This window comes from Vulpes vulpes, chromosome 9 (genome assembly GCF_048418805.1).
Source record: "Vulpes vulpes isolate BD-2025 chromosome 9, VulVul3, whole genome shotgun sequence".
Classification (NCBI taxonomy): domain Eukaryota; kingdom Metazoa; phylum Chordata; class Mammalia; order Carnivora; family Canidae; genus Vulpes; species Vulpes vulpes.
In genome coordinates this window covers 86,851,049-86,873,904 of record NC_132788.1, presented here as the reverse complement: position 1 = coordinate 86,873,904, position 22,856 = coordinate 86,851,049, and the positions used below count along the sequence as shown (strand labels likewise).

The window sequence follows — 22,856 nt, the reverse complement described above, 5'->3', positions numbered from 1 at the left end:
CAGCTTGCCCCAGCAACCGCCTTAGGCAGTTTTGTAGTGACCTGCCCCTGGAGAGATATCTCCTTGAATAGATTCCCCCAATAACCTAGAGCATGGATTTCTGGTAAGATCTTCTGACATAAGCCAGGGCATGACCTCAGTAAGGTCTGGATCTCAGTCCTGTGGGATAAGAGGGTCTTTCCTTGGGGAAAACACCTTATATCTGTTATTCTTGTATTTTTTAGAGTTCTCTTTATTTCTTACTAAGCAATCTCTCATTATGCCAGACCCCTATTAACTATTACATAGTTAATAATTCTTTATATTAAATTTTCCTTGTTCAAATTACCATCTGGATTCTCTCTCTTGATTGGGCTCAGGCTGATACAAACTCCTAGAAGCAAAATAAACACAGAACACCTTTTTAACTTGAAGATAACTTATTGGGTATTTGATAAAAGCAGCAGTTTCCCTGACAAAAAGCGTTTACTCATACAGAAATAAAATACAGGGGCGCCTAGGTGGTGCAGTTGATTAAGTAGCCGACTCTTGATTTTGGCTCAGGCCATGATCTCATGGGTTGTGAGATGGAGCCCTGTGTTCAGTGGGGAGTCTGCTTGAGATTATCTTTTTCCCCCTCCCTCTGCCACTCTCTCTCTCAAGAAAGTAAATAAAGTCCTAAAAAAAGTAAATAAATCCTTTAAAAAGAAAATACAGTATATGAAGAAATGGAAATGATTCACACATGTGGGATTTAGATGACTGAGCAAAGTAAGAACGGAGATTTTTTTTCTAATGCTTTTCTACAGATATCAACAGTTCAATAATCATAACCATGTTTGCTCATTTTTGGATAAGCAAGATGTATGCTTTTTATTATGTTAGGAGGGTCTCTGCAGTGCTCTTAAAGTTAATCAAAAGTTAAATTCAGGGGAATCAGACAACCAAATGGCTTATATTCCTTTCTTCAGTAAAAACCTATGGTCATCTTTAAGAAAACTACATTTTCAAAACCTGCTGTTATCTTTAAGAAAACATTTCTTTTTTTAAAAGATTTATTTATTAATGAGAGGCATACAGAGAGAGGCAGAGACATAGAGAAAGGGAGAAGCAGGCTCCTTGCAGCAAGTCTGATGCTGGACTTGATCCCAGGACCCCAGGATCACACCCTGAGCTGAAGGTGGATGCTCAATCACTGAGCTATCCAGGCATCCCTTTCTTACTTGTTTAGTTCAAATTGAAGGAGACTAGTTCTATAAAAGAGGGAAGCACAGTACTGTAGTTAAGATCATGGGCAAGGTATATCCCATCTCTGTTGTGCAGAAGAGTAGTACACAAAAGGATATAAAGCCATGCGAAATATGACTTACAGAACATGTAAAATAAAAATTACCCCTCACGGTTAGGTGAAGGGCTGTTAGGGAACAAGGTATCTGCACAGTATCAAACTATCAACCACTCAGATTATTTACTAATTTCAAAAGGGAAAATGGACATTTACACTTGAGAGATGGTCCAGATACCACCTAAAGTCTTCAAACTTGGCCACAGTAACAGGACAACCTTATGTGCTATACTGTGAACCACACAATACCACCTTAAAGTGTTCCTAGCAAAAAATGTCTAAATTGCTGATTACAGGAAAGATAGAGGATAGAGGCACGAGTTAAACAACATCCTGAGGAAATAATCAGACAAATCTGACTGTGAGCCATTCTACAGGTCAGGTGACTGTTCTACATTAAAAGGGAATAAAGAGAAATGACAGCAGCAAAAAGATGGAGCTGGCAGCTCCAAACTCTAAGAAGCTCTCAAGAAACAAACAAAAGGGCGCCTGGGTGGCTCAGTGGGGAAAGAGTTTGCCTTTGGCTCAGCTCATGACCCCACGGTCCTGGAATGGAGCCCAAGGAGCCTGCTTCTCCCTCTCCCTCACCCCTGATCATGCTCTCTCTACCTATCTCTCTCAAATAAATAAATAAAATCTCAAAAAATAATAAAAAAGAAACAAAACAAGCAGAAACTATGAGCATCAGGGAATCTACTAGAATGGCTATAATTAAAAACAAACAAAAAATGGAAAATAAATGTTGATGAAGATGTGGAGAATTGGAACCCTTGTACGTTGCTGGTAAAAATGTAAAATGGAGCAATTACTGTGGAAATGTTTGCTAATGTCTCAAAAAGCTAAAGATAGAAATACCATATGACCAAGAAATTCCATGTGTATGTAGATACCCAAAAGAATTGAAAACAGAATGTAATGGTGAATTTCCTTTGTGTCAACTTGACAGGTCCACAGGGTGCCCAGATGTTTGCTTAAATATTATTTCTGGGTGTATTTGTCAGGGTGTTCCTGGATGAGATTAGCATTTGCATTGGTAGACTGAGTAAAGCAGATGGGCCTCCCTAGTGTGGCTGAGCATCAACCAATCTGTTGAAGGCCTAGATGGAACAAAAAGGGAAAGCAATGGAATTGTATCTCTGCCTGACTCCTTGAGCTGGGACATTATTCTTATCCTACCCTCTGATTGGGATTTACACCATGGTGTAAATCCTGGTTTTCAGGCCTTTGGACTCAAACTAGAACTCTATCGTTGGCTTCCCCATGTCTCCAGTTTACAGATCGTGGAACTTCTCAGCTTCCATAACTGAGTGGGCTAATTCCTTATAATTCTCTTTCCTCTCTCTTTGTACACATATATACACACACTGACTAAACATAGGGATTCAAATGGATACCTGTAACCAATGTTCATTATTCACCATAGCCAAAACATGGAAACAACCCAAGTGTCCATCAACAGAAGGATGGATAAGCAAACTGTAGTATGTACATACAATGGAATGTTATTTGGCCATAAAAGAGAATGAAGTTCTGATGCTTCCTTCAGCGTGAATGAACCTTAAAAACATTACGCTAGGGATCCCTGGGTGGCGCAGTGGTTTGGCGCCTGCCTTTGGCCCAGGGCGCGATCCTGGAGACCCGGGATCGAATCCCATGTCGGGCTCCCGGTGCATGGAGCCTGCTTCTCCTCCCTCTGCCTGTGTCTCTGCCTCTCTCTCTCTCTCTGTGACTATCATAAAAAAAAAACAAACAAAAAACAAAAACAAAACATTACGCTAAGCGAAAGAAGCCAGACACAAAAGGACAAATATTATATTATGATAGGGAAGCTAAAGGGACCTCACAAAGGACTGCTTTTTTGCTGCCTCTATTCTTGCTAGGACCTGCACCCCCACCTACACACACCTTAATGTATGTCTTCCTTGTAAAGGTCAAGGAGTTAATGATTTCTTTGGAGTCTTCCAGCATAACAGATAACATCTAAGGAGTAACCTAATGAGGTTGAGATTGTCATATATGTTTCCCAAGACCAATGACTCCAGACACCTTGATGCCAAGACCCTTGGGCATAAGATATTCCCCTGGACAGGTAAATACAGGCAGAACATTAGATGTTATTGTGAAATTGCTAATTTTCCTAGGTACAATAATTTTGCCATGGTTTTATAAGAGAACTTATTATTCCTAGGATTTCTATGCTTTAGTGTTTAAGGGTAAAGTGTTATAACATCTGTAACTTACTTACAAATAGTGATACAAAAAAAAGGTGTGTGGTGGGGGACAGTGTATGGTGTGCCTGCCCACATGTGTGTAGAGAGAGGAAGAAAGAGAAAGAAAATGTGGCAAAATTTTAACAACTGTCATATCTAGGTAGAGGATATTTAGATGTTCATTGTACCCTTCTGTCATTTTTTGTTTATTTAAATATTTTCATAATAATAAAAGTTAGAAACAAGGTAACATTTTTAAAGTCACACAGCTGTATCTCTGAGAAATACTCCTGTTAAAGTATTGGTTTAAATCCTTTTAGTCTTTTGTTTTTTCTATGCATAGATAAGTATTCCTTAAAACACACACACACACACACACACACACACACACACATGCACAAGGGGCACCCGGTGGCTCAGCCATTGAGCATCTGCCTTTGGCTCAGGTCAGGATCCTGGGGTCCTGGGATCAAGTCCTGTATCCAGCTCCAGACAGGGAGCCTGCTTCTCCCGCTGCTTATGTCTCTGCCTCTCTCTGTCTCTCATTAATAAATAAATAAAATCTTTAAAAAAATCCTCAGCACAAAATAGCATTCAGAAAAATTTAGTAAAGTTGGTGACATTTTTTACTTTTTACTGTTCTTTCATTTATCAATTATTTACTGTCTACACCCTTCAGTGTCAGGCGCTCAGCTATGGAGGTAAGACACCAACCGCCTGCCCGTCTGCAGCTCACTCTTGACACAGGATCTTAAGTGGATTAGTACTCTGATCAAAAGGGCAGGGGTTGGGGGTGGGGTGAGCAGAGAATAGGTTCCTGATTTACCCACTAATGGATTCCAGAGGAGGTTCTCGGAGGAAATAATGTTTACATTTGTATCTTTAAGAATGAACCGCAGTTAGACTCGTAAAACACTAGTTGGGAACACCGGGTCTGGGGTTAAATGGTTTCATAGTCCTTGGGCAAGCTGCTTAAGCTCGGTGCCTCACGGGTAATTTTGTAAAGCTCAAATAATAGACAAAGTGCTTGGATCCCCTGTGATTGTTGCAATTTAAAAAGAGTTCTGGAAAAAAAAAAAAAAAAAAGAGTTCTGGGCAGCCCGGGTGGCCCAGCTGGTTCAGCCCAGGGCGTGATCCTGGGGACCCGGGGTCGAGTCCCACGTCGGGCTCCCTGCGTGGAGCCTGCTTCTCCCTCTGCCTGTGTCTCTGCCTCTCTCTCTCTCTCTCTGTGTCTCTCGTGAATAAATAAAATAAAATAAAATAAAATAAAATAAAATAAAATAAAAAATAATAAAATAAAATAAATAAAAAAATAATAAAATAAAATAAAATAAAATAAAATAAAATAAAAAGAGGTCTAATGTACTAGGCTTCATGCCGAGCGACAAACAAGAGAAATCCTGCCCTCAACCTAGGAGTCTCTCTCCAACGCCCAGCCCTCCAACTTACCTTACTCCCAAATTTTAACCTCTCTTCTTACAAATATGGAAAATGTCCGTTTCTTAAAAAGTTTATGCTTTTTGTTTCTCCACATTTTTGTCACCTCCACCTGAGATGAGGCACGCCTCTGAGGGCTCCGAGTGAACTGGGGCGGGGGCGGGGGGGGTACAACTCCGTAGAACGAAGGAGCCCAGGGCCAGCCAGAGAGCCTCAGGGTAGAGCGCCCGAATCCACCGCCGCCAACTAGGCGGGTTGCCCCCGCAGCCCCGCCTCCGAGCGCACCCGGCAGCACGCTCAACTCTGATTGGTCCGTTCTCCCAGCTCACCGGCATCACTGTATCCAATCGGCGCAGCGCTTGTTGCGCGGCTGCGGCGGCGGCGGCAACCGGCGTACACAGGCGGCTGGAGCGTCCTGTGGAGAGAGCGAGAGGTCAGGCCATGAACCTGGGGTAAGCCGGGCGGAGCAGAGCCGTCTTTAGCTGAGGCGGGTGAGGCTGGGTGGTCCCTTGGAGCCCTTCGTGGAACCCCTTCCCACGTTGCGCCGCCGTCAGCGGCCCGGCTCCCTGAGGCGGACAGCGGGTGAGGGGGCGAGGGCCCCAGGACGGCCTCGGCCTTGGCCGCTGCTGCCGCCATCGCCTTTCCACATGGTAACGCGGAGTAAATCTGCCCGGAACCTGGTTCTTGCCCTCACATTGACCTCAGGGTGGAGAGGGAGAAGAGGCGATAAGCGGGGAGGGCAGATGGAGAGATAAAGCTTCGCGGCTTCCGGGGAGGAGTCCGGGCCCAGGCCGCTCGCTGGTCCTGTGCGGCTCTGGCTTTCGCTTCTCTGCGGCCTGTGGGGAGCGCCCAGATGCGCTTCGCGCCGCCAACGCAAGCAACCGGGTCGCTGCCAGTGCTTGGCCCCTCACAGACCCTACTTGTTAAGTAGTGGTTGAAGGAAAAGGGCTGTTTGTCGCAGGGTTTTCATTCCCCTGGGACGTTTAATATGAAAAGATGAAAAGGCCCCCAAGTTCCGACAGCTGCACCTCGTTTATCAAATGAACTTGGTGTTTTATACCATGTCCCCTCAGGGAGTGGACAGTGCAGTAATGTTGAACAGACCTACTTCTTGGGTTCATTCGTTTGTTCAGTTTCAGCGACATAAACGTGAATTGTCTTAACCCCGCAAAAGGGCTTTTTTTTTTAAAAAAAAAAACTTATTTATTCGTGAGCGATAGAGAGAGGGAGGGATACAGGCAGAGGGAGAAGCAGGCTCCACGCAGGGAGCCTGACGTGGGACTCGATCCCGGGTCTCCAGGATCACACCCCGGGCTGCAGGCGGCGCTAAACCGCTGCGCCACCGGGACTACCCTGCAACAGAGTTTATTTTTTTTTTTAATCAAATATTTTTTTTTCTCAAGATTTTATTTATTTATTCGAGAGAGAGAGGCAGAGACACAGGCAGAGGGAGAAGCAGGCTCCACGCAGGGAGCCCGACGTGGGACTCGATCCTCCGTCTCCAGGATCACGCCCCGGGCTGAAGGCGGCGCTATACCGCTGCGCCACCGGGGCTGCCCTGCAACAGGGTTTAAAACCCGTTCCCCCCCCCCCCCCCCCCCCCCCGTGTTTTATCTCAATTAAGTGGAGGTATTTTGATGTCCTCTACTGAGCAACGCTGCCAAATGTGTTCCCAGGGAGACCTTTCCCAATGTGTCTCTTCTCTGTTTCGCCCATTTGATTTAATTATGTCTCTTGGACTTCATTTTTGTTCCTCTTGATGTTTAATGACACACACCTTCCCCCTTCCCCGCCCCGCTTTTGGGAAGCCATGTATTAAATGTGGACTATTTTTGTTCTCAGTGGAGTTTTTATTAGGATCTTATGTACAAGTTTCCTTGGCAGTGTCTGCTGTTACTTTGCGCTCTTGCATTGGACATGCACAAGTCAATTAGAGCAGCCAAAGTTTATTACAGATTTATTGTTGTGATAGTAACAAACTGTCACTGTACTCAAAAAAGTTAATAATCCTGGTGGCAGTGTTATAGCTCACTCTCAAATTAACGCTGTAGGTTGCCATAGAATGGGTTAGTCATGAGATCATCGTGAAACTAATAAAAGTTAGATATGTTTTTGCTCCTGTAACTTAGGTAAGGAGTTTTGGTAACAGCAAAAAAACAGTTTTAAGAGTTAAGTAGAGCGGGCAGCCCTGGTGGCGCAGCGGTTTAGCGCCGCCTGCAGCCCAGGGCGTGGTCCTGGAGACCTGGAATCGAGTCCCACGTCAGGCTCTCTGCATGGAGCCTGCTTCTGTCTCTGCCTCTCTCTCTCTCTCTCTTTTTCTATGTCTATGTCTCTATGAATGAATGGAGCCTGCTTCTGTCTCTGCCTCTCTCTCTCTCTCTTTCTATGTCTATGTCTCTATGAATGAATGAATGAATAAATAAATAAATAATCTTAAAAAAAGTTAAGTAGTGCTATGATGATTGAATTTATTGCTTACTAGTAAGAAAATGAAGTTTAACAAAAATGACTTTTCATGTTAAACATAACGAATTCTTTGCATTATTAGAAAGTTTCAGGCATTTTTCTCCTTCTAGAGCTTAGTTTTATCTTGGATTGAAAAACGTTTTTTTTTAAAGAATGGTTTAATATTTACAAGATTTTAAAAAAAATATTTACAAGATTTATATATGAATTCAAAAGACCATAGTTACTTTCAAGATTCAAATGAGCATGCCATTTCTATTTAAAATATTGCTATTTCTTAAAAATGACAAACTTTATTTTATTTTACAGAGATGGCTTAAAGCTTGAAACTGAATTATTGGATGGAAAAACCAAGTTAATATTGTCTCCATATGGTATGATGTGTTATCAGAAATCTAAAATGTTAACTTTTAACTTCCTACGTAAAATTATACAAGCTTAATATACTTTTTGCTTGTAGAGTAATATTTAAATGATACTTTGCGAAAAGATGTTTTTGACTAACTTTCTCAGATTTATTTTTAGCCAAGTAAAGTCAGAATACATCATTGCTTACCACTGTCAGTATTTATTCATAAAATTTAATGCTCCAGTGTATTTCGTATTTAATATGTTGCCTAATCAACAATTAGGTGAGGTTTATGTAATTATGTTCTGTGCATGTTAAGATGTATTGCTCAAGAAAATTAAATTTGTAGTAAGACCACAGTTGCCAAAGTCATTTTTAGTATTAATTTTAAAACTCAGTATACTATGGTAATCCTCTCATTCTCATCTTCTTTTTCTCTGTTTGTAGTTTTACCTTGGAAAATAAACAAATGAAATAGGAATACTTGAACTACACTGTAAAAGTTAGAACACTCAAATAGGACCTAAAGTTAATGCTTTGGGGGTTAATATTTCTGCTAAATATCTTTTTAAAACCATGCTAATTAAAAATTTCTTTTATAACTGCCTTAGTATGTTTTTGTTGATAGTCCAGTAATTATTGTTTTCTTTTGTAGAATGTAAATCAAAAAATTCTGTGAAGGTAAGCCAAATGACCTGAACTGTTTTTGAATGTAAAATGTGGTTTTCTTTACAGTGGTTTAAAAATAAATCCTGTCAATATATTTTAAAGGGTGTGGGAAGTTACTGCTCTTTTGATTTCAGGTTGGTCCTTTCATAGAAAAGGAATCATAATTTTTCAGTTTAAAAAGCCATACAGAACCTCTTTCTCTAGATCAGTGCTGTCCAGTAAGTGTTTTTGTGATGATGGAACTGTGGAACTGTCCTAAGATCAATGTTTTCCAAGATGGTAGCCAGCACTAGTCATGTGTGATTACTGAGCACTTAGAATGTGGCTAGTGTGACAAAGGAAGTGAAGTTTTAATTTAAAAAATAAATTTAGTAGTTACTCTGCTGGACAGTGCAGTTCCTGAGATGAAAATATTTTTCTTTTCATACTCAAATTCCATTTTCCCACACCAAATGCTGTGTTTGATTCACAAATTCGTACATGCATTTTGCTTTCTCCTTAATAGATTGTACTTGAGCTTAATGATAGTTTTCCTTTTAAATTATTTTTCTCAGGAGCCCAAAATGCCTTTTTCAACAAAATACATTACCACTTTAACAACTTTTCAATATCCTACTTTTCTTGTTCCCTATTTTTCCAGTTTTAGATTGATATCAGCAGAAATTTCAACCCTCCCATTATTAACTGTAGCCCTCCTTTTCCTCTTTGTAGCATCTTTTTTTTTTTTTCTTTGTAGCATCTTAGTCTTTATTTGTGTTTCTTGAATAGAGCTCAATTTGATGATGTGGCATTTTCCACCTCTGAGCTCTTGATGGCTTTGCTATTTTTTCCAGGTTTAATCAAAGTGAAGTTGCTTGAGTATCCAGCATAAATGGGTGATGATACAGAGTAATTCCATATGCTGCCCTTTATAAAAGTTATTTTCCAAATATGGTATATAGCCATATATCTTGGGTGCTTTTTTAGTTACAATATGAATAGTATATATTTTTCCTGTTCCTGCACTATTAAAAAAAAATTTTTTTTTTAAGTTTTATTTATTTACTTGAGAGGGGGAGGGACAGAGGGAGAAGAGACTGTTAGCAGTCTCCACACTTGGGTGTGGAGCCCCACATGAGGATTGTGGCTCTCCCTCACGGTCCTGAGATCATGACCTATCTGAAACCGAGAGTCAGATGCTTAATCGACCGTGCCACCCAGGTGTCCAAGGTCCTACTCTTAAAATATTGCAACTCATTATTTTATTTGATTTACATTAACAAATACAGCACCTGTTTTTGAGATCTTAGATAAAAAGCTGCTTGTTGTAGTTGATTTCCATCTTCCTCGGCTCTATTTTCTCTCACTTTTATCCCCTTGCATTGATGTCTTTAATGCATTTGCTTTAGTCACCACATTTGTGAAGACATGTCATTGTTTTTGTAACCAACCTAGAATATGTGGTGATCTTCTAGTTTTGAACTTAAAGATTATATTAACAGTCTAGAAATATTTTATCCTAGGATTCTTTTCCAGAATAATGTGTCAGCTGATGTTGATCTTTATTTACTGTCTTAGAGCAAATTGTTTCGTTTTATTTTTCTTGCTTTGAGGACTTCAAAATACTGATGCTGGTAACTATGTGAAGTGATGGATATGTTATTCACTTGATTGTGGTGACTATTTTACAGTGTATGCATATGTTAAATTGTATATCTTAAATAGTTTATAATTGTCAATTATAACTTAATAAAGCTGGAAGAAAATACTGATACAATTTAAGTCTCCCTTCTCTATTGATTTTATTTCAAGGAGCTTCTCTTCCCTTATTTATCGGAGTTGCTAAGATCCTCCTCATTTCTTTCTTTGCTCTTTACAGAAGACAAACAAAAACAGTAGTGCTTGTCTTTTTCCTTTTGCTTAAATCTGTTTTTTAATTTCCCAAATCTCAGTTCTGCAGCTATATGTTGGATTCTCTTTTCCATAAGTTATTGATGGATTCTTTTTTCATAGTGCTTTTCTTTTTCTACTGGGAGAAGTTCCTGAGTGACTACAGCATCTACCTACAGTTCTGTTTTTCCCTTTTCTCACAGGTTGAATTACTATCATCATCATAGTATGCTCTTTAAACACAACTGAACTTTCTTCATCATCAAGTTTAACACGTGTGGTCAGAGTACTTTCTTTACTTTTCAAAATCCCTTCTGCAATTTTAAAAATCTGTGGTAAGGAATAAGAAGTAAAGATGGCTAACAGCTTAATTTCTTAAGCTTATAGGAGGAGAAATGAAAGAAATATTAATGGTTCAGTGTCATGAGTAATTTACAAATTCTAAACTCTTATGCTTAAAATTCTCACAAATTTGTGGAAATAGAAAACATTAAAAGATTTTTTTTCCACAGGTATTTCTACATGAGAGAATCAGAGTAGTGACACTAAAGGATGTATACAATATTAGTGTTAGGTATCATATTTTATATCTTAAAATACTTTGCTTCTTTCTGGCCTTGGGATCTTGGCTCCATATAAATGGTAAACTCAGCCAGTATTAAACAAATACATTGAACATTGTTTATATTTTGAAAAACATTGGTAGAATTAAAATTAGCTAAAAGAGCAACTTGCTATATAAAAATGTTTATGACATGAAGACTCTTTGAGCTGTTAAAATTCATCTGATCCAGTAAATACTTGGGGAATTATTTAGGCTAGATTGCTCTTATTATTAAGTAACCTGAGTATAATTGAATGTTTAGTAGTTCATGATCTTTTGCTAGCTCCATTCATTGTTTTTTTTTTTTTTCCTGGTGTTTAGCTACAAAAAGTAATCAGGGGCTGCCTGGGTGGCTCAGTCAGTTAAGCATCCCACTCTTGATTTTGGCTCAGGTCATGATCTCAGGGTTGTGAGATCAGGCCCTGCATTGGGCTCCAAGCTAGGCATGGAGCCTGCTTGGGATTCTCCCTCTTTCTCTGCACTGCCCCTACCCCCCAAAGTAATCAGAATTGAGCTGAATGAATGTATGTTGACCTCAAGCCAGGTCATTGCCCACCCTCGTACCCCCTTAATTAAATACTTTTAGAAGATTTTTTGGTGTATTTTTTCTTTTATAGGTGGAATGTAGCAAGATAAATCTACTTAGAGCTCCAATTAGTAGGTTTCTGTTTGACAATGATTTATTGAAGCTGTAAAGTTTTAGTGGTGTGCCATTCTTGACTGTAATTCTTCCTTGACTGAGAGAAAAAGAGTAAAACCTAGGCCTTATTTTCTGGAAGTGGGGGTATCAGGTAAATAACTGTGTAATACAAATAGAATGTAAATATGCCATGGTAGGGTTATAAAAGGCAGAGAGCACTGCAAAGAGCAGCTCTTTGTGGTGTGAGGAGACTAGGGAAAGCTTCGTAAAAGGAGGTGACATTTTAATTAGAACTTAAAAATGAGGTGGGTATTTATAGGTAAGGAGGTAGGGGAGTGTATTCTAAGCTCAGAAAATAGTGGGCAAAACACTAGGATAGAAAGCATAATTTGCATTTGGGGAATAGTACATATCTTGGGGAAGTACAGAGCATAAAACTTGGAGTAGATTACAGTCTTAAAGAGTTCAAATGTATATTTAAAGAGTTTGAACTCCTTGATTTTTGTGTAGGGAGGATTAAAGTATTGAGTCTGTATAGTATAATTTGTGTGTAGGATAGGACTTTGGACAGTTAGGTGAAGGACAAATTGTAAAAGGGAGACCAGTTATGAGCCAGTTATAGTTCAAGGAGAGTCTTATAAGTTCCTGAACATGTGTAGTGGTTAGTGAAATGATTAAAATGGGACAGAAATGAGAGACTTTCAAGATATGTTAATGGCATGCACTGTACTTTTTAACAGTTTGGATAAGCAGCTGATTAGAGAAATGAAATGCTCAACTATGAGTGATCCAAAAAAAGGCTAGTATGAGCCAAAGAAAAGTGACATAGTAGGAGCTGTAGGGACTGAGGTGGTAGGGCTCAGCTATATACACACAGCATGTGTATCTGCTGATAATTGCTTAATCCACACAGTAGTTTTTAAAAACTGGAGTGAGTTGTCAATATCTAAAAATTGGAAAATTTAAAGTAAAATCTGACATTTTTGGTTTCCTTGAAATACTGGATGATCTAGCAAGTAGTCTCAGATTCCTATATAGCAGTATTGGCTGGTTCTGAGGAATGCCTGCCTCCTTTAAGTGGAAAAATGTTCTTCAGCTCAAACCAGTTCTTTTTTTTTTTTTTTTTTTTTTAAATTTATGATAGAGACACAGGCAGAGGGAGAAGCAGGCTCCATGCACCGGGAGCCCAATGTGGGATTCAATCCTGGGTCTCCAGGATCGTGCCCTGGGCCAAAGGCAGGCGTCAAACCGCTGCGCCACCCAGGGATCCCATCAAACCAGTTCTACAGAGCGTAATTTATAGTAGGTATTTGAGTTTGCCACTTCTCTCTTAGAGGATTAGTTATATTACATAAAATAGCCTCAGGGGTGCCTGGGTGGTGCAGTCTGTTTAGTGTCCCACTCTTGGTTTCCACTTGGGTCCTGATCTCAGGGTCATGAGGTCAAGCCATACGTTGGGGCTCCACGCTCAGTGGGGAGTCTGTGTGAGACTCTCCTTCCCCCCTCAGTCCCCCCCCTCCAAAAAAAATTATTTTTTAAACAGCCACAAATTGGGAGGGTAAAAAGGCATTTTATAGTGTATTGGTATTATCAAAAGCCTAAAGCCAGGAACAAATAGGATGTAGATGAGATGAAGATGATAATAAACCGATCTAGTAGCTCATAGTACAGGTACATTTTGAAAAGTGAGGTGAAATGAGTTTGGCTAATTGGTCAAAATGTTTTGTATATCATGTAAGTTACTGAAAGACCAGGAGAGTTGGGATATCATAAGCTGGGTAAGTCATGTGGTATCTACCTTACTCTTTGACAGCAAGTATTTTATTAATCTTTATATCCAGCACTTTTCCATATTTGTGAGCACACAAAAAGCAACAGTTAATATTGATTGAATGACTGTTTAATTATGTTAATTAGATTTGCCAAAAGGTACAGTAGATTAAATAGAGGAAAGATATAAGCAGGCTGTAATCTAGTAGTGTGGTAATGAAAACCCAAGTTTAGGCTTATCATCATGTAAATGGTTGAGAAAAAGATATTTGAAAGGAAGAAAAGACCAATACTTGTGTGTAAGGTAAAGAAGACCAAGGAGGATGAAGTTAAAGAAGACTATACGTACCGATCAGAGATGTTAGATCAACAGTGCCACAGAAATGGGACATTTTGGAACAGGGAACAAACATAGAAGTCAGTTTTTAAAATAGTATCATTGAGGATAATAAAATTTACTGAACACCTACTTTGTTCCATTCACTATTCTCTATTGGGGTTATAGCAATAGATAAAATATACAAAAATCTCTACCCTAGGGTGTTTACATTTGAAAGGAGTTGAATTGACATACAATAAGAATAAATATAGAATGTTACAAGATGAAAAGTGCTGTAGAGGAAAAGAGAAAGGGAAGAGGCACAGTCACTTCAGGGGAACAGCAGTCTTTGGAAAAGGGAGTGCTAGGTAGGTAGAAGTGTGAGAGTGGAGCAGGAAACTTGCAACCCCCCCCCCCCCCCCCACACACACACACAAAGAACAGGAAACCTACAGTTTTAAATGGGGGTGATCAGAGAAGACCTTACTGAGTTGGTAATGTTGGAGGAAAGATTTGAAGGAGGTGAATGCACAAACCATGTAGAATCTGAAGGAGGAATGTCCCAGTTAGAGGGATTGACTAGTGCTAAGGCCTAAAATTGAAGGTTCTTGTTGAATAGTGAAGAAGCCAGTATGGCTCGTGGCTAAGATAGAAAATGAGATCAGGGATCCCTGGGTGGCGCAGTGGTTTGGCGCCTGCCTTTGGCCCAGAGCGCGATCCTGGAGACCCGGGATCGAATCCCACATCGGGCTCCCGGTGCATGGAGCCTGCTTCTCCCTCTGCCTGTGTCTCTGCCTCTCTCTCTCTCTCTGTGACTATCATAAAAAAAAAAAAAAAAAATTAAAAAAAAAAAAGAAAATGAGATCAGATGAGGTGATAAAGCATGAAGGGTGCACAGATTATTAATTTTTTTTTTGTCATAGTATGAAGTTCAATTTTTCCTCCTAAGCAAGCTAGGAAACCATTAGAAGCTTTTGTAGAAAGTGACATCTAAGTTAACCTATTAAGGTACTCACTGTGGTTGTGTTGAGAGACTAGAGAGCAGGGGCAGAACCAAGAAAATCAGAAGGCTTTTCAGGCAAGAGCTAATGTTTTGGAATAGAGGGGTGGCAAAAGAGTTGTTCAGGAGTGGTCAGATTTAGGATATATTTTGGGGATGGAGCAAAACAAAGTTTGATGACGTGTTGGCATATGAAAGAATAGCCGATAATTTCAAAATTTTTGGCATGGGGGGCTGAGATGGGAAAAATTGAAGGGAGGAAGTTATTTAGGGGTATGTAGGAAATCAAGAGTTTGGTTTTGGGCATGCTGTTTGAAATGGCTCGTAATAATCCAAGTGGAAGTGTTTGGATAGGCAGATGGAACCTCAAGTGAGAGGAGAGGTCCATCCTGACTGAAGACAAGTTTAGTTAGGAGTCATCAGTATATGGATAATATTTAGAACCACAAGGGTAAGTGAAACTAGCAAGTGAATGAAGTAAATTAGAGCTAAGAGGTCCTGGGACTAAGCAACTTCAAGAGGTCTGGGGGAGGGATCCCTGGGTGGCGCAGTGGTTTGGCGCCTGCCTTTGGCCCAGGGCGCGATCCTGGAGACCCGGGATCGAATCCCACATCAGGCTCCCGGTGCATGGAGCCTGCTTCTCCCTCCGCCTGTGTCTCTGCCTCTCTCTCTCTCTCTCTGTGACTATCATAAATAAATTAAAAAAAAAAAAAAAAAAAAGAGGTCTGGGGGAAAGAGCCAATAAGACTGAGGAGGAACAGCAAGAACCAGAATTGTGGAGTCCTCAGGAAATCAAGTAGAGAAAGTGACTCAAAATGGGAGGAATAATCAACTGAGTCACGTGCTGCTAATAAGTCTGGTAAGATGATCTGAGAATCAGTCACTGAATTTGCAGTGTGAAAAGTTATTAATGACCTTGATGAGCAGTTTTGGTGGAGTGATTTGGGTGAAAGCCTAGCTGGAATGGGATTGTGGAAGATGAGAGGAGAAAGTGTGTTCATGTGTTTTTAAAGATGCTAAAGATGTCTAGCAGGAAAGAAACAGTTGGTGATTCAGGAGAAAGCAAGAGATGCTAGAGAAAGATCCTTTAGAAAGAGAGGGTTATGGGAATATCTATGAGTAACAAGTATAAGCGATTTGTATGAGTACTAGTGCTGGTACAGATTTAGTAATAGAAATTTGAAGTTTTTTCTGATTACTTTTCTATAAGATTTTCAGTGAAATAGTGTTCAAGATCTTCAGCTGAGAATAAGTGTGAAAGGGAAAGTGTTTGGAGTTTTGGGAAAGAGGAGAAAGTTGAAATTGTTAAAAGACTAAGAGTAAATGAATTTGTGAAATGCCAGGTAGCATGAAGGGCCTCTTTGTTGTTTTGGGTTGTGTATTTAAGGTGAAATTAGTTGCTGTGGCTTTGTGTTTTTCTTCTGAGTGCAGGCACAGAGTAGGTGAAGAGTTAGATTTTCTCAGTCTGGGGATTTGCAAAGCATGTATGTCAGAGCAGAGCAGTTGACAATAGAAGATGGTGGTGGTTTTGGTTGATCATGGAATTTAAGATTGATAAGGAAATGAAGACACAAGGAAAGTGATAGGATAAATATAGATTCCAGCTGAATAAAAGAATAGTCAGAATTGGGATATGCAAGGAATTAAGCTGGTAAAAAAAAAAAAAACGTGGTAGTCATTGTGCCCTACTTGAGGTTATGGAGGGATTACTGTGAGCAGTAGTTACAAGATTAGTATAAACTATCACTATGAGAATGAGTAATTGAGATATACTCCTATAGAGTATAGGAGCAGAGTTTAAGGGACACCTGGGTGGCTCAGGGATTGAGTATCTGCCTTCAGCTCAGGACATGATCCCAGGTCTGGGGATTGAGTCCTGCATTGGACTCCCTGCGAGGAGCCTGCTTCGTCCTCCGCCTATGTCTGTTTCTCTCTCTATGTCTCTCATGAATAAATAGATAAAATCTTAAAAAAAAAAAAAAAAAAAAAGGAGCAGAGTTCAAGGAAATGAGAGGCCAGGGAATTGGAAGAATGATCTATGTGGATATGAAAGCACTAATAATTAAGATAGGAATTATGGTAGAGGGATATTAACCTATAAGTTATTCAAGAAATAACTAAGTTACAGGTCTATAGATACCTATAAAGAAAAGAGGTAGTCTGAGTGGTATAATGACATGAAATTCAAAACTGGAGTAGAATGGAGATGTCCTATAGCAGCTAGAATAAAAATTCTTTATTATGTCTAAATAAAATGATAATTTCCAGTTGTTGAAGCTTTTCAAGTAAAGATGTGCAAAGGTTAAATGTTAGTGTATCGTGCATGTCTTACCAGCAAAATGCAAAATGTTTAGAGGCCTGACATGACAGATGATATAATGATAAGTGTTGATTTTTCAGTGGCTGTTATAAAGAATAAATTTTTGGTGTTTTAACAGATGGGAAGTAAGAACAAGATTGCAAAATGTCCTATAAGAACAAAACAGACTGGATACATTCTAAAATCAACACAAAATACTTGTATCAGGAGTGGAAAACTTTTGCAAAAGAAGAGAATGGGTTCAGAAACTTCACTGGCAAAAGGTGAAAAAAGTAGCATGATTTTTTCACCCACTAAGGATTTATGCAAGCAGTATGTAGATAAAGACTGTCTTTATGTCCAGAAAGAGATTTCACCTGCAACCCCCACTATACAGAAGACTAGAAACACCATAAATACCTCTGTAGTAGCTAAGCAGAAGCATTGCAAAAAACACATCACAGCTGAAAATACGAAGAGCGGTTTGGTGTGTCTAACACAAGACCAACTACAACAGATTTTAATGACTGTGAACCAAGGAAATAAGTCTATTTCCGCGATTGAAAATGGAAAGGAGGAAACAAGTAAGGTTTTTCTGAAGTTTTAATTAATATTAATTTTACCAGTGTTTTAGAATTTCTTATTCTTTGGATTTTACATAACTATGTGTCTGAAATTCTAATTTACCATGTAACACTGTAAAAAATAATTATTCTTCTAGAGAACATTCTCATGCAAAATTACTTTTATAGCTACAATGTGCTATATTTTAAGGTTAATGATCAGAATATGACAACCATGGTACCATAGCCTTAAGAAACCCAACTCTCTGAACACTATAAAGATCTTCATACAAAAAGCTGTTGTGCTTATTTTAAAATGTAGAAGGCAAGGACGCCTGGGTGGCTCAGCAGTTGAGCATCTGCCTTCAGCTCAGGACATGATCCCAGAGTTCCAAGATCGAGTTCTGCATTGGGCTCCCTGCGGGGAGCCTGCTTCTCCCTTTGCCTATCTCTACCTTCTCTTTGTCTCTTTCATGAGTAAATAAATAAAAATCTTAAAAAAAATAAAAATACAAAATAAATGTAGGAGGCTTTACTTACATGAAAAATAATTATATAAAATGTGCTAAAATATCACTATAATGTTCCTAGTCAAAATTAAAAGAACCTTAACTTGAATATTTGATTTGGGTTGCCAAAAAAGATTATTTTCTTGATGCCTTCATTGTACTTTTCCTGACCCTTAATCCATGCTGAGGATTGTCAGCACTATCTTTTTAAGCAATATAAAATACAGACTTGGAAGGAGTAGAAGTATGTGTCTTCTTTTTCATTAGTCAGGGCATTGTTTTATATTTTTAAAAGCCTTCTGATTTCCTTAGCTTTTGGATAAGGAATTAATATGAGTAGAAATGTCATTAAAATTTTGTTAGGCAAAAAAAAAAAAAAAAAAAAAAAATTGTTGTTAGGCAGTAATGAAATAAATAAAAATAACATTAATAGTCACCAGGAAGAGGCTCTACAACTGATATGGGGACCAGGTAGCTTCTATACACACTCCCAAGGTATTCAAGTTGGAGGAATTTATCTTGTCTTGGTCTAGATTATTCTTTGTAAAATGAGGCAGCTGAGTGTTTAATGCTAGAATTATAGCCTACAGAGCCAAAAGTAAAAACTTAACTACGTATAGTGAGTGAGAATATCAACAAAGTTGAAGGCAGATTTTTATCTATTCATATAATGACATGCATATTAAGTATACTTTCTCTTCATTGGGAAAACTAGCACATTAAGGAAGAATTAGAACAATTTTTGAGCCAGGCATAGGAGACTGTATATGAAACATTTGGAAGAGAGATAACGGAGGCATAGAGACAGTGGTCCATAAAAAAGTTTTCCATTTATTTCCCATCTAAATGAGAAAAATCAGGTCAAGGTAATGAGTTTTTCATATATCTATTTGCATTTATTCTTTAAGTTGTGATTTGTGTTTTATTTGTAAAAATATTGTTAGCAAGAATGAATGGAAGTTTTTTTGTTGTTGCTTATTTGTTTTCTTATTAGACAGAAGAGGTTATATAGCAATAGCCATATCTCTGGACCATTTAACCTCTGGGCTCAATTTCCTCTTTTGACGAAAGGGAGTCGTAATTCCCACTGAAGGACTGCCGTGAGAGGTGATAACTCTGGCAATATGGAAGGCAGTGTTTTTAAAGTATGTAGCAGTATGCCAAAGTAAGTTCTTGTAATACATGCACTTTTAGTGTTAATTTTAAAAACTGTATTTTTACCTCCGAGGTCAAGACAGTCTACATTTAAACAATACTTCCAATCAGCCAAAGGATGAGAACATAATGGGAGTATTCCAAAAAACTGAGGCTCTTTCATCTGTCCTGGATGAAAATAAATCCACTTTAAATAAAAATCAAGAGACATCTAAGCAGTATGAGCAGAAAATTGCCATGTATGTAACTCATATCTATTATTGTGGAATCATCTTATGAAAATGGTTTTGTTTTTCCTTGCCTTTCATGTAAAATACTCTGAAGACTAAGAGCTATTTAAGTTTATTAATATTTACGGAGTATCTTGTGTAGAAACATAAGATTTCTATTATTTTTTGTATTGTCTTAGAGAGAATGTATGGAAACCAGCTGACATATTCAGTACTCTGGGGGAAAGAGAACGTGATAGAAATTTGTTGGAAGCAAAAAAAGCCCAGTGGAAGAAAGAGCTTGGTAGGTAATTACTATACTTTTTATTACAGGTTGGTTGCCTTAAGGAATCTACATTGAGGTTGAAATATATCTTTCAGTATGATATTCTGAAAAATCTTGTTTTATAACATTTGCCATCCAGTAGTTTGCTGTAATATATAGAAAACTTTGTGGGGGCAGCCTGGGTGGCTCAGAGGTTTAGCCTGCCTTTGGCTCCGGGTGTGGTCCTGGAGACCCGGGATTGAGTCCCACGTCGGGCTCCCTGCATGGAGCCTGCTTCTCGCTCTGCCTGTGTGTCTGCCTCTCTCTCTCTCTCTCTCTCTCTCTCTCTCTGTGTCTCTCATGAATAAATAAAAATCTTAAAAAAAAAAAAAAAAGAAAGAAAGAAAGCTTTGTGGTTTTACATTCCTTTAGATTGTGTCTTTTTGTCTGGTAGTCTCTTGGTGTATACCAGAAGACCAGAGGTGAGCACTGAGCATTAATGTCATCAGTATCATTCAGGAGTTCAAAGATTCCTAACTTTTCTCATTTCCTGAGTGAGAATCCATTTTCATCTTTTTCTGTTCTAGAAATTCTATGGATTTAAAGATGGTTTTATTTAAAAATAATTGAGTTTGGATGGGTCAGGGTGTGGTCCTAGGGTCCTGGGGTCGAGTCCTGCATGGAGCTTCCCACAGTATGCCTGCTTCTCTCTCTGCCTCTCTGTGTCTCTCTCATGAATAAATAAAATCTTTAAAAAATAAATAAAAATAAAAATAATTGAGCTCATTCTTTAAAACATTCTCATCAAGAATCATTAATACTCTCTCTGTAAGTATATTTCATACAAAAGCCAGCTTACTGCTTTTGTCAGCATATAGACCTTAGAAAAATTTATCACTTCTGTTAGGGTCTTAAAATATTGATAACTAAGAAACTCTTGCTTCTTTTTGGACTAGACTTACGTCTAGGTATCAGAATTTGGAAAATATGTGAAGTAACAGTTGTACTTCTTAAGAATAGCTGTAAAAAAAAACAAAAACAAACAAAAAACATAAAGATGGGCTTCACCCTCCACTCAACTAGAAAGTCCTGTGAGGCAGTTTGTAATGCTGCTGAGACAGGTGATACAGAAAAAGAGATAAGTAGAAGAAATCGGGAATGATTTGATGTTGGAAGTTAAGGTAACAGAAGTTTGGAGAAATTAAATATATAGTAGTATCTGAAGGTTTGGAGATTTGATGTGTTTATATCATAATTTCAGTCTGTATATTTTCTTTCAATAAGATTTTGCTTATCAAACTAATCAAACTTCTGAAGTAGGATGGAACTACTTGGAAATGAAGTTTTATGCTTTATTATCTGAAAAGTTTACTTTTATTTGATAATGTTAAAAAAGCAATCTTTTTTTGTTGAAGTAATGCTTTCATTAATTTTCTTGAAATTTAAATTTATATGTCTCTGACTTTTTAAAGAACTATTGGTGATTTGGGGCCTAGTTTTTTTTTTTTTTTTTTTTTTTTTTTGTATATTTTTTTTATTGCAGTTCAGTTTGCTAACATATAGCGTAACACCCAGTGCCCATCCCGTCAAGTGCCCCCCCTCAGTGTGGGGCCTAGTTTTTATATCAGTTTTTAGACATAAGATTTTGATTTTTTCACTTTCAGCAGTTACGAATAATAGTGGCTGACATTTATTATATATTTATTTTGTGCTAGGCCCTGTATGAAATAGGCACTGTTCTCTTTACAGAAGAAGAAACTGAGTTTAGGAAGATGAATAGCAGTTTTCCCACAATTACATAGATAGGAAGTGGTTGCAGTTAGATTAATTCCAGGATTCTCTGAATCCAGAGATTTAGCTTTTCAGTCTCTTAGTAATAAATGAAGGAACATTATAGGACAATAGAACCTCAGAATAATTTGCATAATATAAAATATGTTCTGAAAAAATTGATTTTTATTGCTAATTGTGATAAACATTTTTAATCCATTTGTGCCATATCTAAGTTTGGTTCAGTTAAATGTTATATCTCTTAAAATTTTTTTCTGTCTTGTGAGTTAATCCCCCTAAGAAACAATTTTGATTAAATCTGTGTTGGAATCTGGGCTCTTTAAGAAGGTCATGATTTGTTTACGTGATTTTTTTTTTACAGTTTTTGTACATTTTTTTAAAAAGGACATTGTTTACAGATGAACAGGTTGCTTTAAAGAAGAAAGAAAAAGAAGCTTCTGAAAAATGGAACAATCCTTGGAAAAAATTTGAAAGTGATAAGATAGTGTGGGAAAAATTTCAAACTCTTGGCCAGTCTAAGGTAAGAGTATCAAAATGAAGCATTTATGGAATATATACATTTTAATTTTACTTTTTAAAATGGTAAGCCATGTTCATAACGCGTTTTAAAAATTATTTTTTGTGTTATTTTTTTAAATGTTATTTTAAATTTAATTAGGACCTCAACTAGTCTTTATTTGCATTGTGTAAATTGTCTTACTTTGTAGGTGAGTGTAGAGGCCTGAGGCTATTCCTTTAGGCCCCTGTAAAAAAGTTCTGCAATTTTTTAGATGACCGCAAAACTCTACCACTGACCTTGTAGTATCTTCTACAAGGTACTATAAAACCTAAGTGATTACTTATCAAACATAAGTACAGACCAGGTGTCTGTTAGGTAGTATTTTAGTGACCTTTAAATTTTGCCTGTGTTTAATATTATATACAGAAAAAGTACTTTGTTTTCTCTTTGTTTTTAGACTTGTCTTAGCTCTTCCAACATTCTGTCACAGTCTCCCAGTCAGATAACAGTGGTCCAGGCTGATGAGTACCCACTACGTAGAGCCAGTCAGATTTTAGAGGTAAGTCATAAGTGTCATTACTTTGAATATATAAACCCTTTTGTACTTGATCTCTATATTACCTATTTTCCTTGAAAGAGTGAATCTTAATACTCTTATTAATTACCAGTTAATTTTTGCTGAGTGTATTATGCTCCTTAAATTTAAAGAAGTTATGAGTTGTTTCTTTTTATACATATAATAATTATTCCTTTCTAGTGAACATTTGCCTTTTAACAAATGTATTCTGAAAATAATGTAGTAGCCTAAAGGGATGATTCTAAAGGTAGACATTTTCAGCACTGGTGGATTTCTTATAGAACCCCTCCAAGTTAGATTGTTTGCATGGCTCTAATGGCTGTTCTGTTCCA

At 38.1% G+C, this 22,856-nt stretch overlaps 1 protein-coding gene and 1 long non-coding RNA gene across 40 annotated transcripts in view; one reads left to right on the top strand and one right to left on the bottom strand.

Annotated features, from left to right (window-relative positions):
- Nucleotides 1–5,250, bottom strand: part of LOC140593928 (uncharacterized) — a 35,990-nt gene extending 30,740 nt beyond the window's left edge. Inside the window, exon 1 of the long non-coding RNA XR_011994366.1 lies at nt 4,984–5,250. This is a non-coding gene — a long non-coding RNA (uncharacterized lncRNA). The remainder of the gene's footprint in view (nt 1–4,983) is intronic.
- A 73-nt stretch (nt 5,251–5,323) lies between these two features.
- Nucleotides 5,324–22,856, top strand: part of CCDC66 (coiled-coil domain containing 66) — a 44,340-nt gene continuing 26,807 nt past the window's right edge. For 4 of the 39 annotated variants that reach the window (XM_025986107.2, XM_025986116.2, XM_025986098.2 and 1 more), the window contains exons 1-8: nt 5,327–5,423; nt 7,747–7,811; nt 8,442–8,467; nt 17,096–17,540; nt 19,257–19,422; nt 19,593–19,696; nt 21,847–21,968; nt 22,405–22,506. In XM_025986107.2, the coding sequence (XP_025841892.2) occupies nt 5,413–5,423; nt 7,747–7,811; nt 8,442–8,467; nt 17,096–17,540; nt 19,257–19,422; nt 19,593–19,696; nt 21,847–21,968; nt 22,405–22,506 (1,041 nt within the window). In that variant the 5' untranslated portion in view covers nt 5,327–5,412. Of the gene's footprint in view, nt 5,424–7,746; nt 7,812–8,441; nt 8,468–10,527; nt 10,660–12,678; nt 12,871–15,418; nt 15,517–16,961; nt 17,541–19,022; nt 19,174–19,256; nt 19,423–19,592; nt 19,697–21,809; nt 21,969–22,404; nt 22,507–22,856 lie in introns of those variants that run through there. The other 35 variants (XM_072720719.1, XM_072720721.1, XM_072720710.1 and 32 more) reach the window with 32 other exon arrangements.